At 35.9% G+C, this 26,207-nt stretch overlaps 3 protein-coding genes across 3 annotated transcripts; all 3 read right to left on the reverse strand.

The window, feature by feature from the left end:
• Positions 1 to 13,058: 13,058 nt before the first annotated feature.
• LOC145620120 (uncharacterized) lies at positions 13,059 to 14,627 on the reverse strand. The gene has a single exon (XM_081674765.1). The coding sequence runs from the start codon at positions 14,625 to 14,627 to the stop codon at positions 13,059 to 13,061; it is 1,569 nt and encodes a 522-aa protein (XP_081530891.1).
• Positions 14,628 to 16,383: 1,756 nt separating this feature from the next.
• On the reverse strand, positions 16,384 to 17,883 carry LOC145620121 (FBD-associated F-box protein At2g26860-like). Its single transcript, XM_081674767.1, has one exon. It carries the CDS (start codon positions 17,881 to 17,883, stop codon positions 16,384 to 16,386), a length of 1,500 nt encoding a protein of 499 aa, XP_081530893.1.
• A 2,876-nt stretch (positions 17,884 to 20,759) lies between these two features.
• Positions 20,760 to 22,156, reverse strand: LOC145620122 (uncharacterized). Its single transcript, XM_081674768.1, has 2 exons — positions 21,727 to 22,156; positions 20,760 to 21,085 (listed from the first exon to the last, which is right to left on the reverse strand). The coding sequence occupies exons 1-2, from the start codon at positions 22,154 to 22,156 to the stop codon at positions 20,760 to 20,762; spliced, it is 756 nt and encodes a 251-aa protein (XP_081530894.1).
• Between the last annotated feature and the right edge of the window lie 4,051 nt (positions 22,157 to 26,207).

Genomic DNA, 26,207 nt, shown 5'->3' on the forward strand with positions numbered 1-26,207 from the left:
GGTTATACTCAGAGGTATGGTGTGGATTTTGAGGAAACCTTTTCTCCAGTTGTGAAGATGGATACTATCAGATGTCTGCTCTCATTGGCTGCAAGTTATAAGTGGGAGCTTCACCAACTGGACATTAATAATGCATTTTTGCATGGTGCTCTTACAGAGGAAGTTTATATGAGAGTCCCTGAGGGGATACCTAATCCAGATGGTCTTGTTTGTAAATTAAACAAGTCTCTATATGGTTTGAAACAGGCATCTAGACAATGGTTTGCAAGATTAACTTCTGAGCTACTTCTAAAGGGTTTCAGTCAATCCAAGAATGATTATTCCCTTTTCTTGTTGAAGTCTGATTCTTCTATCACTATTGTTGCTGTTTATGTGGATGACATCATCCTTACTGGAAATGATATTGCTGTCATTCTTGATCTTAAGTCTCATTTGCATACTGTTTTCAGTATCAAAGACTTGGGAAAGTTGAATTTTTTCCTTGGTATTGAGGTTAGTCACATTGATCAGGGCATTGTCTTAACTCAAAGAAAGTTTACCAAGGAGCTTCTTCAAGAATGTGGTTTAGATGTTTCTAAATCAGCCAAGACTCCTCTTCCTACTGGTTACAAGCTTCTCTCTGATGAGGGACCTTTCTTTCCAGATCCTGCTCTCTACAGATGTCTAGTTGGGAAGCTTAATTTTCTTACCCATACTAGACCTGATATTTCTTTTTCTGTCCAAACACTGAGCCAATTCTTACAGCAACCTAGGGTGCATCATTTTCAGGCTTTGCATCATCTTCTGAGGTATATTGCTGGTTCAATTGGTCAAGGCATTTTACTTCAGGCTTCTCTGCAACTCACTTTGCAGGCCTATTCAGACTCTGATTGGGGTGCTTGTCCTAATACTAGAAGATCTGTCTCAGGATATTTGGTGCTGTTGGGAAATTCTCCTGTTTCTTGGAAATCAAAGAAACAAGGTACTACCTCTAAGTCTTCTTCTGAGGCTGAGTACATGGCAATGTCAGCTGCCTCTTCTGAGATTTGTTGGTTGGTAAGGTTATTACAGGAGATTGGTGTTTTTGATCTATTGCCTGTTAGATTGAATTGTGATAACCAGGCTGCTATTCACATTGGAAAGAACCCTGTGTTCCATGAACGCACCAAGCATATTGAAATTGACTGCCATTTCACCAGGGAAAAGGTCCTTGAGGGTCTTTTGGAGCTGTCTTATGTGCCCAGTCATGATCAGCTTGCAGACTTGTTTACTAAGATTTTGCCTTCTCACCAGCATCGGGATCTTTGTGTCAAGCTTGGTATGATTGATTCTCAATCACCCTGCAGCTTGAGGGGGGGTATTACAGCACCCAGCTCCACGTCAGCAGAGTCCAGCTCAGCTAGTTTGTTATAACAAACTTTAGATGTTTGTTATTTTCCAGTTGGCTTTTTCCTTTCTGTTTTTCTTTTATTACTTGCTGCTGTAATTAGTTGAGCGTTCATTCAATGCAACTACCATCTTCTACTTTCTCTCACTAAAACTCTCTCTCTCTTTCTTCTCTCTAGAATTTTCTTTCTCCATTATTTTGTTCATGTAAAAGCTCGAAGTTCAGCTTCAATCATCAATGGAATTGTTCTGTTTTCTACATTCTTGCTGATTTTCACACTACGGTTGACGCTGCGCTCTCTCTCGCACTTCCTACGAAGACTACGGTTGATACTGCGCTCTCTCTCTCGCACTTCCTACCACGACTACGGTTGATGCTGCGCTCTCTCTCGCACTACCTACTAAGACTACGGTTGATGCTGCGCTTTCTCTCGCACTTCCTACTACGACTACACATGAACGCGGCGACACGATAATCAACTCGATCCCTTCGATGAAGTTCTTGGAAGGACAAGGTATCGAAAATGTAATTGGTCAGATTGAGTGCCTGAAATGCAAGCAACTGACAGAAATTACATACAACATAAAGGAAAAGTTTAAGGAACTTTACCCTTTGATAGAAGCCAAGAACTGTAGTTTTTCGTTGTTGGTACATTGCAGAAGGCACGAAGTTTGTGGGAATTGTGGATATGGAACAACCACAAACCCGGTCAAAATTGACCAAGAAAAACAAGCCATGGATTTGCTGTTTTTATTTTTGGGGAGGTTTCTTAATCACTTTAAAGTCAAACCACTTAAAGATCTTCTCAAACGCACTAAAAATTTGGATGATAAGTTTTTTCTGGGAATCAAAAAACCTGATTTGGTTTTCATGCTTTACGAAGAATTTCTTCAGCAATTTAATTCGACCTAATGGCAAAAGCCGCAAGGATTCTAGCAAGATCGATATTGATTGAACATCATTAGATCAATTGATTAGTGTATGGTGCTTTGATAATTTCGTGTTTAATTTCATTTGTATTAGTCTATTTTTCATGTAATGCGTCTAGTAGTGTAGTAAAATTGGTGTTATTGTACTGTAATTGTTGATTGATTTTGATTAATAATAAAATTTCATTTTTATTTTTGAATTCTTTTAATTTCTATTTTTATTCTTTTTATTTATTTTATGTAGGATTACAGTGTTCATTTTTGTAAATGTACTATATTTCTCTATTGATTAGTAAAAATTGCTTGTTTTAAATCAAAGCGATAGGAGAGATTCAGTGTGACAATAATATGTCTTGATCATGCTTAATTTTGCAGCAATAAATTATTATTATCTATTAATACATTACGATAATATAATACGTAACAAAAAGTGACATTGGTTCACTAGCCAGTGCCTTAAATGTACTAACAAGCTAAATTACAAGTAGATAATACTCCTAGATTTCACTTCTTTTATATAATTAAAAAAAACCGATAATTTCCAATCGAAATTATTAGTTAAGCTAAGTAATAACTATTAAACCGAGATAACCAGCAAACTAAGTTAACTAACTTGTAGAAATTCCAAGATCCTGTGTTAGCTGTCAGCAAGTTAGGTAGTTAATGATTAAAGTTAGTTATTGTTAGATTGAATTAACCGTATCAGCTTATGAGCAACGTAACATTTTATAAGAGTAAGAAGATCGACAAAGTTGATTATTAACTCACTTTTTATAACTCAAAATTATAATATTTCCGTGAATGGTATATATATATATATATATATATATATATATATATATATATATATATATATATATACACCTTCTATATCTAGAAATAACACTCCATAGTATGCTAATGTATAATAATTCCAACTATTGCCGATTTACTTCTAATAATCCTAACTAAGGTTTTTTTTTTAATAATCCTAATTATGCCCTTAGTTTGCCTCTAATAGTCCAAACCGGTAAACACCAAGTCAATGACTTGTTGTAATAGGTGATCTAAATTAAAAAAAAAAAACCCTAACAACCACTATCTCCCTATGCCACTGCCAAACGCTAGGGTCAACCCCCAGCCTGTCGGAAAACGACCGTCCATCTGGCCTGCCCCTCGAAAACGGACGGCCGACAACTACCAACACCAAAAACTAACCACCTTATGCGGCCCACTCTCACCCCCAAACCACCTATCCTCCCTCGATATTAACCACCCCCATTCGGCCAACGTCGAAATCAACCTCCTCCACCGTCGAAAACGACCCCTTTTTCCTCAACCCCCGAATTGAGCTCCTTGACCGGTGTCGAGGGTGTGGGAAGGGAGGAGCGACATTGATTATCTATTTTATTTTATTTTATTATTTTTTTTGGTTTCAGTTTTCCGCGAAGGAGGAGGGCAGGGAAGGGAGTGGTTTAGAGGGTTCGGTGGATCGGATAATGTGAGTTTTGGGGGTTGGGAGGGTCGAGTGCCATTTTCAGGGGGGCGGGGTAAGGGAGGTGGCCGCTTGACTGTGTGGGGTGGCTGGGGTTTCATGGTGCCATGGTGAGTTGGGTTGCCTGAGCGGTTTTCTGATTTGATTTTTTGTTTTTTCTTTTTTTTCAATATTTAGGCCAATCATGTGCTGACATGTAGCATTTAATATATAAACATATTTTTTTTACCCTTTCAACTATGTAGTCGGTTTTGGGACATTAGAAGGAAATCGACAATAGTTGAGATTATTAAAATGTATTTTTCCTAAAAAATTGTCGCCTTGTTTTTTATAAAAACAAACTGGCAATAAGAGATAATCATTTGTAGGCTTGGGACGGACACAGGTCGCAAGTTATAAAATGTGCCTAATAGGCTGGATAAAAGAAGTCCGGCCCTAAAAACGAGCCTAAAAAGCTACTCTTACTCGCCCTTTTAAAAAGGACGGGTAGTCCACGTGCTAACGGGTTTGTTTACTAATTTTTTTGGGTTTTTTTACATTATAACTCTATAACTTTGTATTTTCTACAATGTGCCCCCCTTTTCATAGATCCACCTTATAACCCCAAAATACATATAGTTTCTAAACGAAAACCTTGACGTTATCCCACCGTTAACAAATTCCGTTAGCGGGGACCACGCACTCTCCACTTAATAATATTTTTTATCGATAAACATGTTGAAAATTGTTCCGTTAAAGGTTTTGGGGCCTTTTTCTTGTCCTTAAAGTTCCAAATTAAGCTCAGATTTGACAAAAAATAATGTAAATACCTTATTTTACGTATTAAATAATACGTAAATACGCAAATCGAGATATTTCTTAATACGCAAAAAGAGACGTTTACGTGTGTTTTTTTACCAAAATTTTATCATTCATCATCGATTCGTAAGTTTATTTTATGATTTTACTAAGCATTAAAAACACAACTCAAAATATATACACTACAAGAAAAAGGGTAATTAGCGATGGTCAAAGTAGTCGCAAATCCGTCGCAAAAATTGATTTGCGACGGATTTGCAACTACTTTGGTTAGTCCCTAAAGACCTCGTCGCAAATCCATTTTTGCGACTAATTTTTGGATAGTTACAAATTTTGCGACGGATTTGCAACGACTTTGCAACTATCATTTAGCGACTAACTTTGATATTTTAGCAACTAAATAATTGCCTGTCGTAAAATATTTGCAACAGATTAGCAACTATGGAGGCCAATGTTTAAAACTACTTTTGTGACGGATTAGCGACTACATGACCAAACTTTTCCAACTACGAGACCAAACTTTTGCGACTACGGAGACTAATTTTATTGCGATGGATTTGCGACTATTGAGACCATTTTTTTGTGACGGATTAGCGACTGCAAAAACTAATTTTTTGCGACAAATTAGCGACTATTGAGACTAATTATTTTGCAATTAATCCATTAGTCTCTAAAACAAATCTGCAGTCGCTAAATTTTTGAGATTGACTATGATTATTTAGAGACCATAATTTAGCAACGAGCAATATCAATAAAAAAGGGTACCACGCATAAATTCAACTAACCAAAATGTTAATTTTAATCAACATATCATCAATTTTGTATCAATGTATTAAAAAACAATATTCAAAATCATATGACTAATTGTTTAAAAAATCATCTTCTATATAAAGAAAGCTACTTCAAATAACAACTAATGACGATATACAAATATACCTCTAAAAACTAAAGATCAGTTGTTCACAAATTTACCGCCAAGAAAATAAAAATCACTGAGTTGCATCACGAGACCTGGTGACTGTAGACATAAGAGGCTTAGAAGGACAGTAATGTTGGACAAGTGATGTCATCTCCTTTAATGTTTTGTGCATAGCTGATTTTTCCTTCTTTCATGTAGCTTTTTCGATCTTATGATTTCGACAATTTCTTTAATTCTTTAACTTGAGAGCTTAGTTGAGAAATCATGGAAAAATGGAAGATGATGCTAGAGTTGCTCTTGTAGTACATTTGTGAAGCACTCCCTAAACTGTATACTTTTCCTTTCTTTGCCCACCTACAACCTCCAAGTAGACTTTGTGGGGTTTATCTCAATTCCTTTGTTCTTTTATTCCTCAAGTTTTTCTATATATTCTCCCTGCAATAAGATATATATTAGTAATTATGGTCACAATTATTCAAACTTAAAAGACTAAAATCCTTTTAAAAAAATAAAAATAAAACAACACTTGTAATAAAATAACTAATGTAAGTAATTATTAGTAAAATTTCGGCAGCATCTCCTTTGTAAATTAAACAATTCCCTCCGATAGGATAAAATAAACCTGTTTCAATTCACATTAAGACATACCACGTTAATCATTTGATTAACACCGGCCAATTATTCTCATCCTCAAACTCAATCACACAAACAAATTAAATAAATAATCTAATATCTAAAAACATTAACTACCATATATTTTTTTTGTAATCTTAGGAAAATATATAAGTATACTCATACCATGACTTGATGAGTCTTTTCACCCATCAATTCAATTGCTAAGGATAGTGATATTAGCTACATTATTCTCTGCTTCATTAGGCTATAACTACGTACATGGTTTACACAAAGTGATATGCATCACACTTCTTTTGCTTGCTAAAGGAGGTCAGTGATAAATATAGTCCCTAGCAATTGGCTTGCTTTAAATGGCTTTAAATACCAATAAGCTTAATAAAAAGTAGCTCAACTAGAACACTCTAACAAGAACATCCAGTAGTTCACCTTGTTTACCTTTTGTCCTTTTCCACTAAATGGGTCCGATTTCTATGCATCAGAGAGAAGAAAACAAGAATAGAGGGAACTATCTAATTACTCCCAACTAAAAAGAATTTACACTAGTAGTCGAATCCAACTATGTTACTTAACCTATCTCAGCACGGCAACACTACAAACATAAGCCAATACATACTATATATACTCATTGTATACCATCATGTTTTTGTTCTATACACATCTGAATACAACTTTCTTTCTCATTTCTCTATCCACCAAAGGATGGCCCTATGTAGGTTATAGACTTACAGGATGAATGTTATCTAAGCAAGAAATCCTGAATGACCATGCATAAAGCTATCTAACCAGAATTTTGTAGCCCTTTTAGTGTTTTTATCAAAAAGAATGGAGTAACCTATGCCAAGTCCACAACTTATAGAGCAAAAAAAGTTGCGGAAACTATGAAAGGTAAACCGGAAATCATGATATACAGAATAAAAGCCAATAGTACAACAAATACAAGAAACAAATGCACGTGTTATACATGTAAAAATCTAGGATATATAAGCTAAGTACTAAGAAACCCCTATTTTGGCCTTAGCAAGAATTCACTATAAGATAGAGGAAAACATCATCAAGGCTGGTCTGAAATGAGAAAAGACGCTAGCTTAGTTTGCCAATTTTTTAATTACCAGTCAGTTTTGAGAATAGTAAAACTATCACAGTAAAATGATCTAACCCATACAGCAAATTTCGAGTCTGGTAATACGAATGTCAGATTAAATCACGCCTAATATTTTAGTCAGCAATGGAATTGCATTGATCGTTAAATCAAATTAAAATCGCCAAATAAAGAAGGAAAAATTGATTTTAATAATCCCACCTTTCAGCGATTTGCTATGAATAATCCCACCTTTTGATCATTATTTAATAATCCCACCTTTATAGGACATTCTCTTTTATTGGTCCTTAACCTGTTGGTAACTTGTTTTAACAGGTTAAAAAACTTAAGATGCTATGTGTCACTTAGTTATTGGTTGAAAAATAAAAATTAATTAAAGAAAGAAAAACTAAAAAAAATTTTAAAACAAGAGAAAAAACTCAGCCATTCCAATTTTCCCCCATGGCTGGCGGGCTGGGTGGCGGAACCACCTTTCGGTGGGACAAGGTGACTGATCCGGTGTTCATGTGGGGAGGAGGGCAGCAGGGAAGGCGGAACTAGGGGAAGGCAGCGGCAGCAGCAACGGTTGCACGTTTTAGCTTCGGCTCTATAGGCTGGCGTGTTTAGACACTTCGCTTGGCTGCGATACTGCATTTTGTGGTGGCTGTTTGGGGAGGTGTGGTGGCTGGAACCCACGATTCTGGTCGTTGTCTTGCTGGTTGGCGCGGCTGGGTTTTCGGCCTGGATGTGTCGGCCAGCTGCTAACCTGTTGTGGTTGGGCTTCATCCTGGCCGCGGCGGTAAGATTTTGTGGTAGCTGGGATGCGCGCCTGGCTGCTGCATTGGCAGCCACGTGGCTGGGCAAGTGGGCATCAGTTCAATCACGGTTCCCCTTTCAAACTCGATGAATCGGGGTAGTTTTTGGGGAAAAATGGGCGGGGGTCAAGGTGGTTTCAGGGGAAGGGCCGAGGGTGGTTTCCAATAGCGGTGGTAAGGAGGCCGTGAAGTGGGGGTTGGGATTCCGGGGTTCTTTTTCTTTTTATTTTTTTTAAAATTATATTTTAGTTTTTTTATTGTTGACCCATTACTAAGTGACATGTGTTACTTTTATTTATTTTTTAGAAAAATTTACCTAATGTACAGGTTACCGGTCATAAAGGACCAATAGAAGAGAATGCCCTATAAAGGTGGGATTATTAAATAATAATCAAAAGGTGGGATTATTCATAGCAAATTGCTGAAAGGTGGGAGTATAAGAATCAATTTTTCCAATCAAGAACTGGTATTTGATGGAATGAAGTTTGTGATACTTTTGTTAAGAAATGAGCCACCATGAAGGTTTTGCAAATGCCTTTAGGAATCACAGTTGAATTTTGTTTTAGCACTCCATATTATAGAATCAATTTAATGTGCCTACAGAAATTGGAGTAATAGAATCATTATGTATTCTACCACCCTTGTGATAACAAATATGGAATAGCTTTTTTCTAGTGGACCTTTCATCTGTTTGACGTCCATAGTTGACTTTATGCTATATAAGAAGGGTATTGTCCTATAAGAAGGAGTGATAGTTAGTTCTTGTTTATTTGGCAACAACAACTTATTATATTAAGGGTATTTTTTATTTCTTTATTAATAAATTTAAAAAATAATGGTAGCGACTATCGTGTTTCTTAAAGATAAATTTATTATCACTCCAGCTAAAACCTAAAGTAACAAATACGGACAAATACCCTTACCCTCATCAAACATAAATTGATTCCATTTCATATTTATAACTAAATAAATGAAAAGGTAATAATTACATTATTCCTTTCCCTCCTCTTATTTATTTCTTTTCCACCTCGTTTTCATTTTTCTAACCAAACGCCCCCGGGAGGTGCATTAATATCTATACTCTACAATTCACGAAATATTTTTATTTTTGAGTTATAAGCATATAATACATAAGAAAATTAAAAGTGAAGTTACTAATGTAATAAGGTTTAACAAACTTTGTCTACTTAGGCCCTTTTCTTTTCACCTTAAAAAAATAATATTAAGTAAAAATAATTTCAGTTCAGTAAAAATAGTTCAGTAAAATTAATTTCAGTTCAGTAAAAATAATTTCAGTTCAATAAAAATAAGTTCAGTTCAGTAAAATTCAGTTTTCTTAAAGAAGAATTATAATAGAAAATCAATAAAAAATAATTTCAGTTCAGTAAAAATAATTTAATTTCAGTAAAAATAATTTTAGTTCAGTAAAATTAAGTTCAGTTTAGAAAAATAAGTTCAAATCAGTAAAAATAATATCTGTTCAACAAAATTAAGGTGAATCAAACTGGCAGTTGTGCCATTTTGATTCACCTTAATTTAAATTAAGATGAAATTATTCAATAGAGAAATATTAGGGCATAAAAAATGAAAATTATAATCCAACGTAACATAAAATAAATAAAAAGAATTATTAAAAAAGAATTTAAAAGAATTCAGATGCAATTAAAAATGAAAATTTATTATTAATCAAAACAAGCATACCTAGGTTCAAAAGACGTACAATGTACTAATGTACTTTATTCAAAGCGAAAGTTGTGCCATTAAGTAATTCTACATAAACCCTACTAGAAAAATTAACTACCGAATAAGAAATATAGCTGATCCATGGATATTATTGAAGGACTTTCGATCTGATCAAGGTTCGGGTGCACGCGCAGGACTTGGATCCTCATCAGCAGTAGGGTTGTTAGCCTCTCCAAGATCATCAGCTGTTGGCACACGTTCAAGCTGTTCAAGAATCTTCTCATAGACTTTTTCAGTTCTGAAAGTTTGATAGTAAGTACACTCATTGTTTGTATGCTTCAAGAAGTACTGCAATTGTTTCGTGTTACAATGGGCCAGAAAACCACCGAGAAACATAAAAAGCCAGTTGATTTCCCTCTTTTTATTAGCTATCACAGGAATACAACAGTTGGACTTTTCGCAGCGCATGCATTTCATAAAGTTCTTCGAATTAACCCATTCTACCTTTTTTGCTCGATCTTGAGACCTTAGCATGTTGGAAACTTCCTGGAACTTGTCATTCAGAATAAAAGAAACTGTAGATTCTGCCCCACAACTAGTGCGCGTGCACTTAACTTGGCCATTAATGGTTTCCACTCCACGGGCTATCAAATCTTGGCGGGAACGAACCACAGCACGCTTGTTCGTCGCCCACAGCAGTCCATGAGGTATTGGAATCGTTTTGGGTTTTTCATCGTTTCTTCGACGCTTTCTTCTTTGTGGACTTCCGGTAGAAGTAGACGGTGCCGCAACAGTAGTAGACAATGCCGCAACAGTGGTGGTAGAAGATGCAGGAACGCTAGTGGAAGAAGTAGCTATAGTAGTAGTAGGGTTGTTGTATGGAAGTGAAAGTGAAAGGGAAAGATCGGGTTCTTCTTGATTTTGGTTGTTGTTCTCCATTGTTTGAAGAAGAGCTGAAGAAGAACAAGTAACAAGTAGGGTTTTGATTTGATTCTTGGAAAAAAAAAAAAAAAAGGAGGGATTGATTTTTTTGAGATCTTGAATTGACTAAGCTAACTTAGCTAGTAGAGGACCTTATATACAGTTTTTAATATAAGGTCGGTTAGTCCAAAAAACGATTTGTGTTGGGTTAGTTATTTTGTTGGGTTAGTTATTCTAGAATCTTGGATTTGTTTATTTGTTAGTTTTTTGGTTGTTGGATTTCGTTTGGTTGTTTATTTGGTGATTTATAGCACTAACTCATTCCGGCGATATGCCTAAGCTATTAATTAATTAGTTTGTTAATTAAATTTATTTTTTTTTATTACTTAATTGTAGGTGCTGTTAAGAAGATTCCAGGTTGGTCATATGTATCTGAAGAGGATCATGACTACAATTTCCATGTCTATTGTGTGATGGAAATGGCCATGCAAAGCTCTTCTTCTAATGAAGTTTCTGGGAAAACAATGTCTTTAACATTGCAAGGAAATGAGCTGCCTCTTAAAACAAAGTCCAAGAAAGTTTGTAAAAGCAACAAATGGTTGAGAATCCTCAAGATTTTTGTAGGAACTGTTTTCTCCATTCTGCTTGGTGATCCAACCACTATTATTGCCTCAACCATGGCTCATTTGGAAGGACTTTTTCACAACACGGGATAATATTATATATTTATCCATCACGCTCCTTTATTTTAGATTCGAATTATAATTTTTAATAGCTTATGTATTTATGTATAGTCTAGGTTTCTATGAATGATGTATTTTAGGTATGTAATATGATACTTGGTATCTTCTTTTTACTGTACCATTTCTTTTGATTTTTCTCTTATATTATATACTCCATATAATAATGCATGTAACATACATATTCCCTATCTCTATACAATTTTTCCAGTGTCAAATGCTTCTTCTCTCTTATTAGCATAATTTTCCACATGTACTATATTTACGAAAAAAAAAACAATTGAAAAAGTACTAAATACCGCAATGAGAAAAGTCAACTAATTTTTTATGAGGGTAATCGAACCAAATCAAAATAGTAAAAAATTATACTACCTCCGTTTATTATTATGTGCAACTTTTACTATTTTTGTCCGTTTGCTATTATGTACAACTTTCTATTTTATTTCTATTTTTAGTACTAAAAAACTAATGATTTTACGATTTTACCCTTACTTATGAAATCTGATTTTTTTTTTAATTTTGCCCTTATTATCTTAACATCTAAAATTAACCTAAACTAATCTAATTACACTAACCTAATTACTCCCTCCATTAACCCAACCACCCAACATTAATTGAGATGGCTGGGCTTCTGTATTTCATCTGGAGAATTCTCCAGAAGAACCCTAGTTCTTCGTGTTTTCCATTCTCTCTCCTCTTCAAACCCAGAATTCTTCATCTTCTCTCTCCACACTTCTTCATCTTCTCTCTTCCTTTCTCAGATCTAGTCCCTAATGTTTGATATGGTTTGCCTAAAACCTCTTGAAGATGCTTTCATGTTGGCTGAGGAAGCAGGAGAGCAGAACTTGATCCTCTCTCTCATTCAAGCAATTGAGACAAAGTCCCCTTTTGCGCGTGATTTCTATGCTTCTGAAGAAGCTACTAACTACTGCACCTCCACCACCTACAAGGCGTTAGGATAGGTGCTTGAAAATCTGGAAGAGGAGGAGAGATCTGCGAGGGGTGAGGGGTTTGGGGAGTCAGGGGGTAAAAAAACCTTTGATTTGACTGATTTGACTGTTGAAGGAGTCCCTTCTGCTGGTGAGGGAAGCTCTGTGCAACCTAAGCAGCCCAGATCTAAGAGGGAGAGACCTCCAGTGCAGATCTGGGCCACGAGGAAGGCTGCTAGGGTTGCGCTGCGTCGAATTAGGGGTTTGCCTGACGAGGAGCTCATTGTTCTGTCCTCCAATGACGAGGTTGAGAGGGGGGTTTCACCACCTCCTCCTCCTGCTGCGGTGGCTCAATCCTCTTCTCTGAAACACTACGTGAGGCGGAGGAACCCTGGAGTTCCACCCTCTGAGTGACTGCTTGCGTAACGCTTTCTAACCCTAATCTTTTTTATTTTGTTAATAGTCCCTTGATTTTTGTTGATGGTGGCTTAATTGATGATATTGGTTGATTTGTTGAGGTGTTGTATTCAACACACTTGTTCTGTTCAGATGGATTTACATATATAGCATATTATTCATTAAATTTGTTTTCAATTCATTCCAAAAGATTCAAAATGAACAACAAGTGTCCCAAAATACATTTGACTGCCCTAATGGCTTGACCTATGCTATTAATCAAAATACACCTAACCAAAATCAACTTAAACATAATGACATATTGGTTATGTGTGGCAGTCAATGTTGTTGTTCTTTTTACCCTTGCTTCTGTTCTAGTCTGCATCTACTTCCATGGCTTCCTCTGATGCTTCATGATACCCCTGAGTTGCTGGCCTAAACATAGTGTCCAGGTAGTCCACAGCCCCTAAAACAACTGCTCTATGCACCTTCACTTGGTCTGGCAGAATGCCTAAGTTTTCCAACTTTTTCTTGTTCATGTGTGGTATTTTGTACTTGTTCCCTCCCTGATCCCTCAAAATCTTAATCATACATCTTTGCAAAGTAACCCAAATGTATTTGTTGACCTCTGGTTTGAATGTGTCATATGACTCAATGACTTTTGCAACTAGCTCATCCAAATTTTTGGGAAATGACTGGTATTGTAATGATTGAATAGATCTAAACAACCCTAAATCCAACACATTCAGATCTGGTGATTGTGGTGGTTGGAATACAAATTGTATGTTGAACCCACTAGCTGTTGTAGCAGCAATAAACTCATCATCTGTGGGAATTTGATGAGGCCTTGCATTGTCCCACTGAATGGTGACATTCTTTGGCAGACTTTCTGGCCACTTTGCTATGATTGATGGTATGACCTTGTTAATGAGCATATCTCTGATTACTTCTCTGTTGACATTCTGATGTGCTTTTGTTTCCAATGTCCCTGCTACTCTGTTCTTGCTGCTCTTCTTAGCTCTTTCCTTGTATGTGAATGTAAAAGCTCCATACTTTCCATCATGAATGAGTCCCCCATTGCTGTCATACAATGGCTTCCCAATTACTGCCATGAACATAGCTTTTAGCTTGAACCTCCTTGATTGCTGTGCCATGTATGGGTCTTCTTCACTAGGTAGGAGATAAAACCTTCTCTTATCAGGGTTCAAATAGAACCACTTCTCATCTATGTGTATGTGTTGGTGCATGTCAGTAAAAGTAGGGTCTTCATTTCCTGCTACTGGGTTGATATAGGATAGAACCCATTTCATCCTTGCCACTTTATGGTCTGAGCTAAGTGCTGGCTTGTTGCTTGTTGTATGTGTCCTTAGTCTGCCCTTTTTCTTTAAATTATGGAGTGCAACATGTGATATGTTGAGAGCAGCAGCATAGCTTCTCTCTGTTTGCCTTAGATGTAAGGGGACTGACTGTAGGAATTCATCTGTGAATACTCTTGGCTTTGGACCAACTCTGCCTATCTTCTTGGTCCTGACATCAATCAAATTCCTAGTTGCCATCTGTTTTTTAATGTCATTGAACACTCTTGTTATTGTAGACTTGTGCACATTAAATTGGTGTGATAATTGGATTCTAAAACCCCTTGGTAAATTACCATCTTGCATTTTTAGAAGCATAGCATCAACAATTTCCCTTTTTTGTTGAAGTGTGAGCTGTTTTCTGTTGATGATTGCATTGCCTTGGTGAGGAATGTCTTGCTCTTCATTTTCTGCATGTGTGTCTGTGTCATCTTCATCCTCTTCTTGCCTGTTTTCATTTTCTGATTCATATTCCTCTTCATCTTCATCTTGCCTTGCTTCTTCCTCTTCAAAATAAAGTTCAGCTAGTTCTTCTTCTGTCAGCAATGCCTCTATGCCATAAAACTGATGTGCATCAAATTCTGCCATGGTGTGGTTTTTTTTTTTCAGATTGGTGTTGACAGATTATAGGGTAGGCTGATGATGGTTTTTGAGAAGATGAAGCTGCCCTATGCTCTTTTTGTGTACATAAACGCCAAGCAAAGAAGAAGAACGATGATGAAGATGGTAGATAATTAGCACTAACTTTAGTTAGGGGTATTTTTTTGGACAAATTGTACTTAGTGCTAACTTTTGGGTTTAACAAAAACAATTGTTAAGGGTTTAATTTCTTCATGTTTAAGTTGTAAACTTTGAAATCTTTTGGAACATTGATTGTAAGGGAGTTAATGAGGGCTGGTATTTATAGCCTTCATAAATGATGAATGTTGGAAGTAAATGCTTGGATTTGAAAGCTTTTGTGTGTTTTTAAAAAATTTCATTTGGAGGGAACTTCAAAATCCCCCGAAAATTTTGGGATGAAAAAGTAGGAGGGAAAACAAATTCCCTCTTACTTTTTCTGATTTCCCACCCAAAATGCAAGTGGGGGGGACCTACTTTCTCTCTCCTCCCCCTTTAATTACTCACCCACTTACACCCTTAATTTTTGCCCTTCAAATTTTGCCTAGGTATCCGTAATGTGCATGAAAGTTGCACTTAATAATAAACGGAGGTAGTAGTACAAACCGTAAGGATCCTAAAGCCCAAACAGCTAGCCCACAAACACAAATAATACAACAGTTGGATCATCAGTTCATCACATTATCCACCATATTGACTCGATCATTTCTCTAAAGTATACAACAACTAGATGAAGCCCGTGCGATGCATGGTTTTTTTTTTTTTGACTTAAATTTGTTATATATTTAGATAAAATTCCTAATATTAAAAGATAATATTTAATATTTAATTAATTTAAACTTAAAAATCTCATTGGCCAATTTTGCTTACGTGTCATTTGAATTATTTAATTCTAAAGAAATTAATAATCTTATATTTAATTGGCTACTACTAAGATTTATAATCCTACATGGCGCGCTGAGAAAATTAGATCCTACGTGGCTCTCTAAAAACTCGGGAAAAAACTCCCCTTTATATATATATATATTAGATTGCTGATATTTGTGTACAAAAAAATTAAAACAAAAAACAATTGGATGATCATGGTACGTTCACCCACCAAATTAACGCTGCCAAATTCGAATTCGGGACTATGGTTGGTTAAAATCCATGATTGAATTGAATTGAATTCAAAGAAGAGAGATTTATTAATTTATTATCATCATCACCAATCTTGAACAAGCGTTCATGTGTTGGTAATCTGATTTTCGTTGGAAAAACCAAAATTGGATAATGTGGCACAATAAAGATTTAAATGATATTTTATTAGAATAAATTTAATCAATAAAAGACTTATTTGATATTTTATTAATAGTTAAAATTTCTTAATTAATTAATTAAGTTTATCGGAAATAAAATCATATATAAAATATATGATGTACTTTATTCATTTTTTTTTTTTTTTGCAAACATGTGTTAATTTATTATCTTTTTTGCATGTATATGATCTAGTTAGGGCCTGTTCAAATTCAGTTCCGCTGAGATATCTTAAGAAGTCAAAATGTTTATTTTTTCTAGTGACAACCAATAAAAAGGATTACTTTAATCAATAAAAAAAAATACATCTTGATTGACATCTCATTAGCTCACAAATCACAATATTTATGAAAATAATGTTACTCGTCCGCTAGTCTACATGGTTAAATAAAATCTCACAATAACATGACTAGGAAGAACTAGAATGTTGCTAGTAGAACGGACGTAAATACTGTGTGAGTATTTTACATGTTAGCTCATCATTATTATAATTAAAATCGTCACTCAAAGCAGTGATCATTTTACCAAAAAACTGAATCTTGCAAGTCGGCGAACTCCTTTGATGCATGAAAAGCTCCCTACAAAAGGCGTATTCATTCCATAGTTGATTTGGCCTTGGACTAAATCTGCCGTTGGGACGCGAAACACGCACGCGTACATGAAGCTGCTCTAAAGCAGTTGCTGAACTTAAAATGTAGCTAAGAAATTTCATGTGGACGACGTTATTCTTCTTCTTCATCTCGATTGTGACCTCTATTGTTTTCAGATTAGCCAACCAATAACGAGGTAGTCGAGGTCTCCAATTATCAACCTGAGATTCGTCGTCATAATTGAAGTGGAGATAGACCAGATTGTGATACAACGGAAGATCTTCAATACTAGCAAGAACATTTAACAGACAAACTATACCCCACTCACCGAAAAAGAAAAATTCGCGAACACAAGAAATTCCTCGAAATAGGCCTAGTCTCGCGTTAACAAAATCATGACCAATTGTAAAACCATCTATTTTGCGCGAGGAAATTGTAACTTTTTGTAAATTGGTTGGGATTGTAACAAAGTCATAAATCGCTGGAAGTCCTTGAACCTTGAGTCGTTCTAGTCTAGGAGCATCAACCACAAACTTGGTGTGAAAAGATAACAACAATGAATTATTATCCATATCTATATGCAAGTCCTTCAAATTCGGGGCGGATATATGAACAAGGTGATCATGTTGGTTTAAATGAAAAGTCAGGAATAGATCTTCCAGTAGTGGGCAAGACCTAAAGAGAGTATCCATAATATGACGTTGTGAGTCACATAAATGCATGCGAAGAATCTTCAAATTAGGAAGATTAACAACAAGAGTATCCTTGTCAGGGAAGTTAAGATCGATATTTGCACTTAAAAAAAGTTTAACAAGTGATTGAATTTGGAGAAAATCGACGGGTACGGGAACAGGCATGGGTATGGGTGGCAGATTAAGTAATGGAGGAGGATAAACTTCATTGAAATGAACAATAATAATTTCCGGGTTACGTCGGGAAATAAGATGAAGCCAAGGGACTAAAGAGGCAAGGCAATCATAAACCTGGTTGAGATATACTTGATCGGGTAACTTGCAGTTAGGATGAGGGAAATGAAGGATAAAGGTGTCGAGTTTTGAGGAGGCGAGCTTACAGAGGATGTGATTGACGGTGTTGTTGAAATAATGGAAATTATTGAGGCGGGTGTTCCATGGTAGAATATAAAGGTGGGTGATTTGGGTCCAAAGGTAACGCCAACGGTGGGATAAGACGGAGGTGGTAGCCGCAAAGTTGAGGGGATAATCCTTTGACAAAAGAGAGAGTATGGTGATCAGAAGAGTATCAGGAAGGGAGCTTAATCTGTCTGTTTCGCCGCTGATTTCATGCTTCTTCCCATTCTTGGACTTCTTGCGTGAAGGCATCGTACGTGGTGAGTTAGGGTTTGATTTTAGTCGTGTACCCAATGCCTCGCCAGTAGTCATATATATACGACCCACATCACAAAATCGATAGATTTTCTAAGACTTAAAATATTAGAAATTTATTTTTGATAAACTTAACATTATTATTATTTTTCTTTTTGAGTAAAACTTAATATGGAGTATAATTTAACTTTCAATAGATTATTCATTAATTTTTAACTTTCAAATTTTTATTCTTATTATATAGTCTTTCGAAAAATATTAATAATATGTTGGATTAAAACTTTTAAAAAATTTATGTGCATTGTAAATATAATAATACTAATTGTGACAATATTATAAGGTGAAAAAAATCAACCAACCATATTTTATACCATTAAATAAATATGGTAGTCATTTTTCAAAAGACTACTGTAAAAACATCCTTTTATTGGTTGTCAAAAGAAAAAAAATATATTTTCTTAAATAATTTTAGTATGTGCCAATTAATAATTAGTATGAGGATTTACGCTGGCAATCATAAGTGCTTCCATTGTAAAGACGACAGTCTGCACTTGGTAGACAAATCCTATAGGGAAAATGATCACAAGGATTAAAATAGATCATTTATTTACGCAAACAATTAAAGAAATTAACCAATGTTCATTTGCAAAAAAGATAAGCTTGTTGTCAAAAAAAAAAAAAGATGAGCTTAGCAATAGTGAACAAAGTAAATCATATATATTGTTTTGTTTAAGATAAACTTAAGAAATTTTTATTTTTTACAAAAATATCATATAAACCTTTATTGTTTATAATTATCGAATTTTAGTTTTTCTAGCATGTGCCCATGGACACATATTAAGAAATCTGCTTTCCCTATAATAATTATAATTTGATGTTGACAAATATTTACCGGCTTAAAATGGTAGGTTCGATAAATCATTTGAAAAATAATAATTTTTCATTGTTTAGTTTCCTTTTAAAAAAAAAATAGATTTACCGTATTTTTTTATCAAATATTTTAGTCATTTCCCAATACAAAGATTACAAAAGAATTTAATTGCTAGTCTCATACTAGTAGAGTATATGTTACAGTATATGTACTACATACTCCATACAATCATTTTTTTTTTTTTTTTCCTATTTTAATTTTTCATCAACTTAATCGCATTGAGAATATCTAGTCTATCAGATCATCTTCTTGATATTGGATATGGTAGGTCTTTATTTTTTCATGGATCTTGGACGCTTTTATTTCATTCTCTTCATTTTTTTTATTAGGGTATTGTTCATGTAGTACGTTATATACGTTTTATTAGTAGTACCTGGTATAGAACAATTGATGTACTCATTTTGTTTGTCATTAATAAAAATTCTTTTATGTTGATTTATTATGGTATATTTCTTTTCCTGTATATAAGTTTGATCTAATGATTAATAGCACTTTTACTACTACGTATATATTTCAATTCTCTACAGATCATAAAACATTACAACAAATATAATGTCATAATTTTACTATTTAATTTTGCAGCAAGTAATGCAATCAGTGACAATGAGCAACATTGTTTCACTAGTGCATGCCTTAAATGTACTAGCAAGCTAAGTTAAGTTATTACAAGTAGATAATAATCATTGTCAACTCGTGCTACAAATTTGTGTCAAAAATTTTGGTTAATCGAATTAGACCCCATCTAAATTCGATAATTTCCCCGAGCCAAAATAGCTTCCTCCCGGGTTGAGGCACTGACATTAATTTTGTAATTGCCTCCGAGATAATCCATTCAATGCAAAAAAAAAAAAAAAAAAAAAAGGGTATTTTTGCTCTAAAAATTGATCTTGAAAAGGCAAATGATTGCCTTAAATGGTCTTTCATTTGCCACTGCCTTCACTTCTTCAATTTTTCCATTGATTCAATTGACCTCATCATGAGTTGTGTTACTTTCGTCTCCTCCTCCATCCTCATCATCGGCGGTCGGGCAGGTGGTTCCGGTGGTGGGGTTGGGTTGGGTTAGGATTTAGTGTTATTTTTTTTATATAAACAAATCGTTTATTGACACTTGTCCAGAGTCGGTACCACTAACGGATTCTATCAAAGAATTTTTTTTATCTGTGCATGTAATCATATAAGAAATTTTGATTAATTAAAAATTCATTCTTTTTTATTTGTATCTCTAATACGAGTAATTTCATATATTATCATATTTTAGGAAAAAAAATTGTCCGAATATCATTAAATCGGGGTTATAATTCCTGACCATTAGATGTAATACATTATTTTTAATACTTATATGGTTAATAAAAAAAATTAATACTAATTTTTCATTGACTTTTAAAATATTTATATGGTTTATCATGTAGCTATAAAGTACTCATTTGTCTAATCGACTATTTTCGTTTTATTTCATGTTTCGTTTCATTATATACGCAAAATAAGAAGATAATACATTTGTTATAGTTGTATTTAATTAAATAATGTAGTGAAATTACCGTGCATAGCACGGAACCTAATCTAGTTATGTTAATAAGAGAAAGAAGCATTTGACACTGGAATATTTGTATAGAGATACGGAATAAATGTATGTTACATGCATTGTAAGGAGCATATAATATAAGAGAAAATTCAAAGAATTCTCCTCATGAGGAAGGAACTTCCTAATGTTTTCTTTTTTCTTACCCAACATATATAAGAAAAAAATAAAAAATAAAAAAATAAAAAAAAGAAAGAAAGTACAATATAAAGAAGATACAAAGTATCGTATTACACACCTAAAATACATCATTCATAGAAATTAAATGTAGACTATATATAATACATACACAATTACACAGATACGCTATTTAAAAAATTAAAATTCGAATCTAAAAGCAGCGTGATAGATAAATATATAATATTATCCCGTGTTGTGAAAAAGTCCTTCAATAACCAAATGAGCCATGGTTGAGGCAATGATAGTGGTTGGATCTCCAAGCAGAATGGAGAAAACAGTTCCTAAAAAAATCTTGAGGATTTTCAACCATTTGTTGCTTTTGCAAATTTTCTTGGACTTTGTTTTAAGAGGCAGCTCATTTCCTTGAAATGTTAAAGGCATGGTTTTCCCAGAAACTTCATTAGAAGAAGAGCCTTGCATGGCCATTTCCATCACACAATAGACATGGAAATTGTAGTCATGATCCTCTTCAGATACATATGACCAACCAGGAATCTTCTTAACAGCACCTACAATTAAGTAATAAAAAAAAAATTAAATTAACAAACTAATTAATTAATTGAGCTACATACATGGACGGTGATGTATGTGTACAATAGTCAATAGGCCAAGTTTATTTTATATGTTACGTTTTGATTTTACACAAATCATTTTATAGTTCAAAACAGTAATTGACTCATCACTTAGTAAAACTTCTTACCTCTTACTATACTCATCACTTAGTATATTAAGAGGTTTAAGGTTCGAATCTTGCCAAATAAAGTTACTCAAGGGTGGAATCCCTCAACCCGTAAATGTTAGACCAAAATAAAAACGATGAGAGTTAATCGAGGTCTACATTAAAGAGTTTCTTCTTACTATTAAAATATTAAATAATTCCAATAACGTAAGACTACAATCCATGCTCAATTAAAAGATATGTGAGAGCTGAGGCTTGGTGAAATAAAATCAACATAAAAGTCATTGTAAATTCATAAAAAGAGACTAGCTTAGGACATGTATTTTAAAACAGAAAAAGTAGTTGTAATTTATTAGTAATTTACCAATTATACTAGCTAGCTTATTAATTTGATTAATAAATTAAATACGAGATTCCTACAATAATTTATTTAATAAAAAAAAACCCAACTAGTATGGTTAGAAAACTGACCTTTGACCAACTTCCTTTTGCACCACGCACAACTAGATGATCCTTGCTTCCCAAGCCTAAATGTGACATCCTCGATTTTAATTTCATTCTCCAAATTAACACAAGTAGGATGAAAATCCCAATCAGTCTTAGGGCAATGGTAGACGAACCCCATAATTGTCATTCCACACGCGTCACAGCTCCGGCACTTGGTGCAATCAACCTTCTTGCAGTGCACCCCACGGCGAGGTTTTTCAAGAAAATGACATGTTTGCCCTTGGATTGTTGTTGTAAGGGGTGCAAACATGCATTTAGGGTGTAAACTAAAGATGCATCGCTCACATTTGTATCTTTGCCCTATGCCTTTGGTTTTACACCCGTCACACGTGTACACCCTTGGACTATCGACTATCTCAAGGGGGTGCTCTGGGTGGCTCCAATGAGTCGCCATGATTCAGGCTCGAATTATATCTAGTAACAAGAAATGAAAGAAATTAAATACAATTACGTAAACGAAAATAGTGACAAAATAAAATCTCTTACAAAAGAATATACATGCATGCAATTACCTTAATAATGTTGACGATGTATGAGTGTTGTGAAAGATTATGATCGTTGCCGATTTCCATTCACTGTGTAAAGTATATATACAAAACTATCGTAGCAATCTCCGGCTACAATTAAGCTAACTAACTACAATTAAGCTAACTAACTTAGGAAAGGATATATACTAAAATATACACTTAACAAACTAAGATATACAAGAATATATTTACATATATTCTAACACACCCCCGCAGTCGTAGCGGGAGACTCGCGGACGCTAAGACTGGTACGGAAGTCATCAAAAAGAACCCGGGGAAGTCCCTTTGTAAAAATATCTGCAATCTGATACCGAGAGGGAACATGTAAAACTCGTACCTCGCCTTTAGCGACTTTCTCACGGACAAAATGAATGTCCATCTCGATGTGTTTCGTGCGTTGGTGCTGCACCGGATTGCCAGAGAGGTAGATGGCACTCACATTGTCACAATAAACAATAGTTGCAGTATGAATAGGAAAATAAAGCTCAAGCAACAAATTTCTGATCCAACAAGAATCAGATACCACATTAGCAACCCCACGATATTCGGCCTCTGCACTGGACTTAGATAATGTAGGCTGCCGTTTGGAAGACCAGGAAATCAAATTATCCCCTAAAAATACACAATAACCTGAAGTAGATCGCCTGGTGTCGGGGCATCCCCCCCAATCCGCATCAGTATAAGAAACAAGTTTGTCAATAGAGGACTTATAGAGATGCAAACCATAGGACAATGTACCCTGTAAGTAGCGCAGAATACGCTTCAAGGCACCCATATGCGCATTGCGCGGATCATGCATGTGAAGACAAACCTGCTGAACAGCATATGAAATATCAGGTCTAGTAAAAGTCAGATACTGAAGAGCACCTGCAAGACTCCTGTACTTAGTGGGGTCCTCATACGGAGCATCATGAGTGGCACTAAGTTTTGATTTCGTGTCAACAGGGGTAGGACAAGGACTGCAGTTAGACATACCGGCCTTGTCAATGATGGAAGAGGCATACTGTTGCTGCGACAAAAACATACCATTATGATCACGAGTTACAGCAATACCCAAGAAGAAACTCAAAGGACCTAAATCCTTCATTGCAAACTCAGAGCTCAAACGATCCATAATATGCGTCCGTAGACGGTCAGAAGAAGCTGTAAGAATGATATCATCAACATATAACAGTATATAAGCAGTATCAGATCCCTGTCTATAAATAAACAAAGAAGTGTCAGATTTACTGTTAGCAAATCCAATAGATGTGACATAATCTGCAAATCGCTGATACCAGGCCCGAGGAGCCTGTTTCAGACCATAGAGAGAGCCGCGTAATAGACACACATGATCAGGGCGACTTTTGTCGCGAAAACCCATGGGCTGATGCATATAAACTGTTTCATTGAGATAACCATGCAGAAAAGCATTCTTGACATCCAACTGATGGATCGGCCAAGAGTGAGAAATAGCAATGCTAAGAACAGTGCGAATAGTAGCCGGTTTGACAACCGGACTAAAGGTCTCATCACAATCAATTCCCTGTTGCTGAGTTTTACCATCCGCTACAAGACGAGCCTTATACCGCTCAAAAGAACCATCGGAATTTCGTTTGTGACGAAAAATCCACATAGAACGAATAACATTCACATTAGGCGGCCGAGGAACCAAATCCCATGTATGATTATCAATAAGAGCATTATATTCGTCTAACATTGCATTTTTCCAATTTGGGTCACGAATAGCACTAACGGGGTCCCTTGGGATAGGAGAGATAGAGGTAGTGGTCATCGTGTTTAGGTTGGAAAAATATTTGGGGTTAGGCTTAACAATGCCATCTTTGGCACGGGTGGTCATTTGGTGGGTGGCCGGGTGGTCCATGTGGTGGTGATGTAGGTGCGGTGTGAGCTCAAGGTCAAGTGGCGGTGGGGGGGGAGGGGGAGCAACACTGCTGGGAATTGTGGGAGTAGTGATGGGTGGAGTGGTGAATGTAGGTGGGCTGTCAGGGGGAGTAGGCCCGTTAGGGGGTGGGATCTCACTGGCGGGCTGCTGGGAGCGTGCCCCATGGGCTGTGACAGTACCTGGGTGTCGTGGGCCGGAATGAGAGGAAGGCCCAGACGAGGGGGGAGTGAGATGCCGCACATTTTGATGTGTGGGCTGGGCTGGAGAATGAGTGGGAGTGGGCTCATGAGTGCGCAAATGGGGAGGGTGATCAAATGGATTAAAATCCAAAAAATCATAAGCATCAGTTGTGGGTGTGTGAACTTTCGAAAACGGAAATTCGTTTTCAATAAATTTCACATGCCTACAAATGATGATTTTGCCATTTGACAAGTTATAGCACTTTGAACCACGATGACTTGGTGCGGGACCAAGATAGACACAAGGGGTGGATCTTTCTTGCAATTTATGTATAGAAGTAGAAGGGAAGAGGGGAAAACATAAACAACCAAAGACACGTAATGCCGAGTAAATAGGATCACGTTGGTATAAGACTTGAGTAGGAGATTTAAAACCTAAGACTTTGGTTGGAAGTATGTTGAGAAGGTAAGTAGCCATAGCTAGAGCATGATGCCAAAACGAGTGTGGCAAGGAGGCATGAGCAAGAAGAGTCCTAATAATGTTATTGATTGATTTTATGTGGCGTTCGGCTTTTCCGTTTTGAGGAGAGGTGTGAGGACAAGAGAGACGATAAAGCATGCCATGGTTCTCAAAAAAATCCTTAAGTGTACCATTAACATACTCAGTGCCATTATCACATTGGAAGGTCTTGATGTTACGTTCAAATTGAGTTTGGACTATTTTATGAAAAGATTGGAAAAGATGTTTGACCTCAGATTTCTTTGCAATAGGATAAGTCCAAAAAAATTTACTGTAATCATCAAGGAATAAGAGATAATAACAATGACCAGAAGAACTTGCAATAGGGGAAGTCCATAAATCACTATGGATAATATCAAAAGGAAAAGCAATATGCGACATAGAATCAAAAAAAGGTAATTTTACGTGTTTCCCTAGAGGACACGAAGAACAAAAAGAGTTACAAGCCTTATTACATTCAATAAAATTTTGACTACTTAAAGATCTAAGAACAACATCTCCTGGGTGTCCTAGTCGATTATGCCAAAGATCGGAAGAAAGAGCAGTAAAATTTGAATGTTGGACTGAAGAGTTGGCTTGATTTTTTGAGAAGATTGGATAGAGGTCACCGGTACTGTCACATCTCATTATTTTGGCCCCCGTCTGTAAATCATTGACAGAAAATCCAAATGGGTCAAATTCAATGGAAACATTATTGTCAATGGTGAATTTGCGGACAGATATTAGGTTCTTAATGATTTTAGGAGCATGCAAAACATTTTTTAAGGTAAATGGAGGGTATGGGGAGGGCAAAGTAGCACTACCATGACCAATTATTGGAACTAAGTCACCACTACCAACAACAATGTTATGATTTTTAATGCTCGAATTGACATAAGAAGAAAGAATACCTTGGTCGGCCGTCATGTGAGATGTTGCACCGGTGTCCATATAATAATTATTATCCGGCTGAGATAGATTGGCAAGCATGTGCATCGCAGCTTCAATGTCCGTAGGAGATGGATTTGGAGCAGGAGTTGTAGCACTGTACGCTTGTGGACGCGGACCCAAAATACCAGGCCCACTTGTCCGTGATCCAGCAGAAGGAATAGGAGGTCTAGCAGCCCATGATTGTGAAGGATAAGGACAAGGAGGGCTGGGCCATGGAGCAAAAGCCCACGGATGCTGCTGCCAATTAAATGCCACGTGAGGCCCAGAGAGAGGAGGCTGCTGCTGGGATCCAAGAGGAGAGTTGTGGGCCTTCCCAGAATTTTTGGAGTTGTTATTCTTCTGCTTCCCATTTCTATTGCTAGGCCGAGAAACAGAGGACTCCGATTTGGTGGAGATGAGTGCGG

This window comes from Chenopodium album, chromosome 27, assembly GCF_948465745.1.
Source record: "Chenopodium album chromosome 27, dcCheAlbu1.1, whole genome shotgun sequence".
Classification (NCBI taxonomy): domain Eukaryota; kingdom Viridiplantae; phylum Streptophyta; class Magnoliopsida; order Caryophyllales; family Amaranthaceae; genus Chenopodium; species Chenopodium album.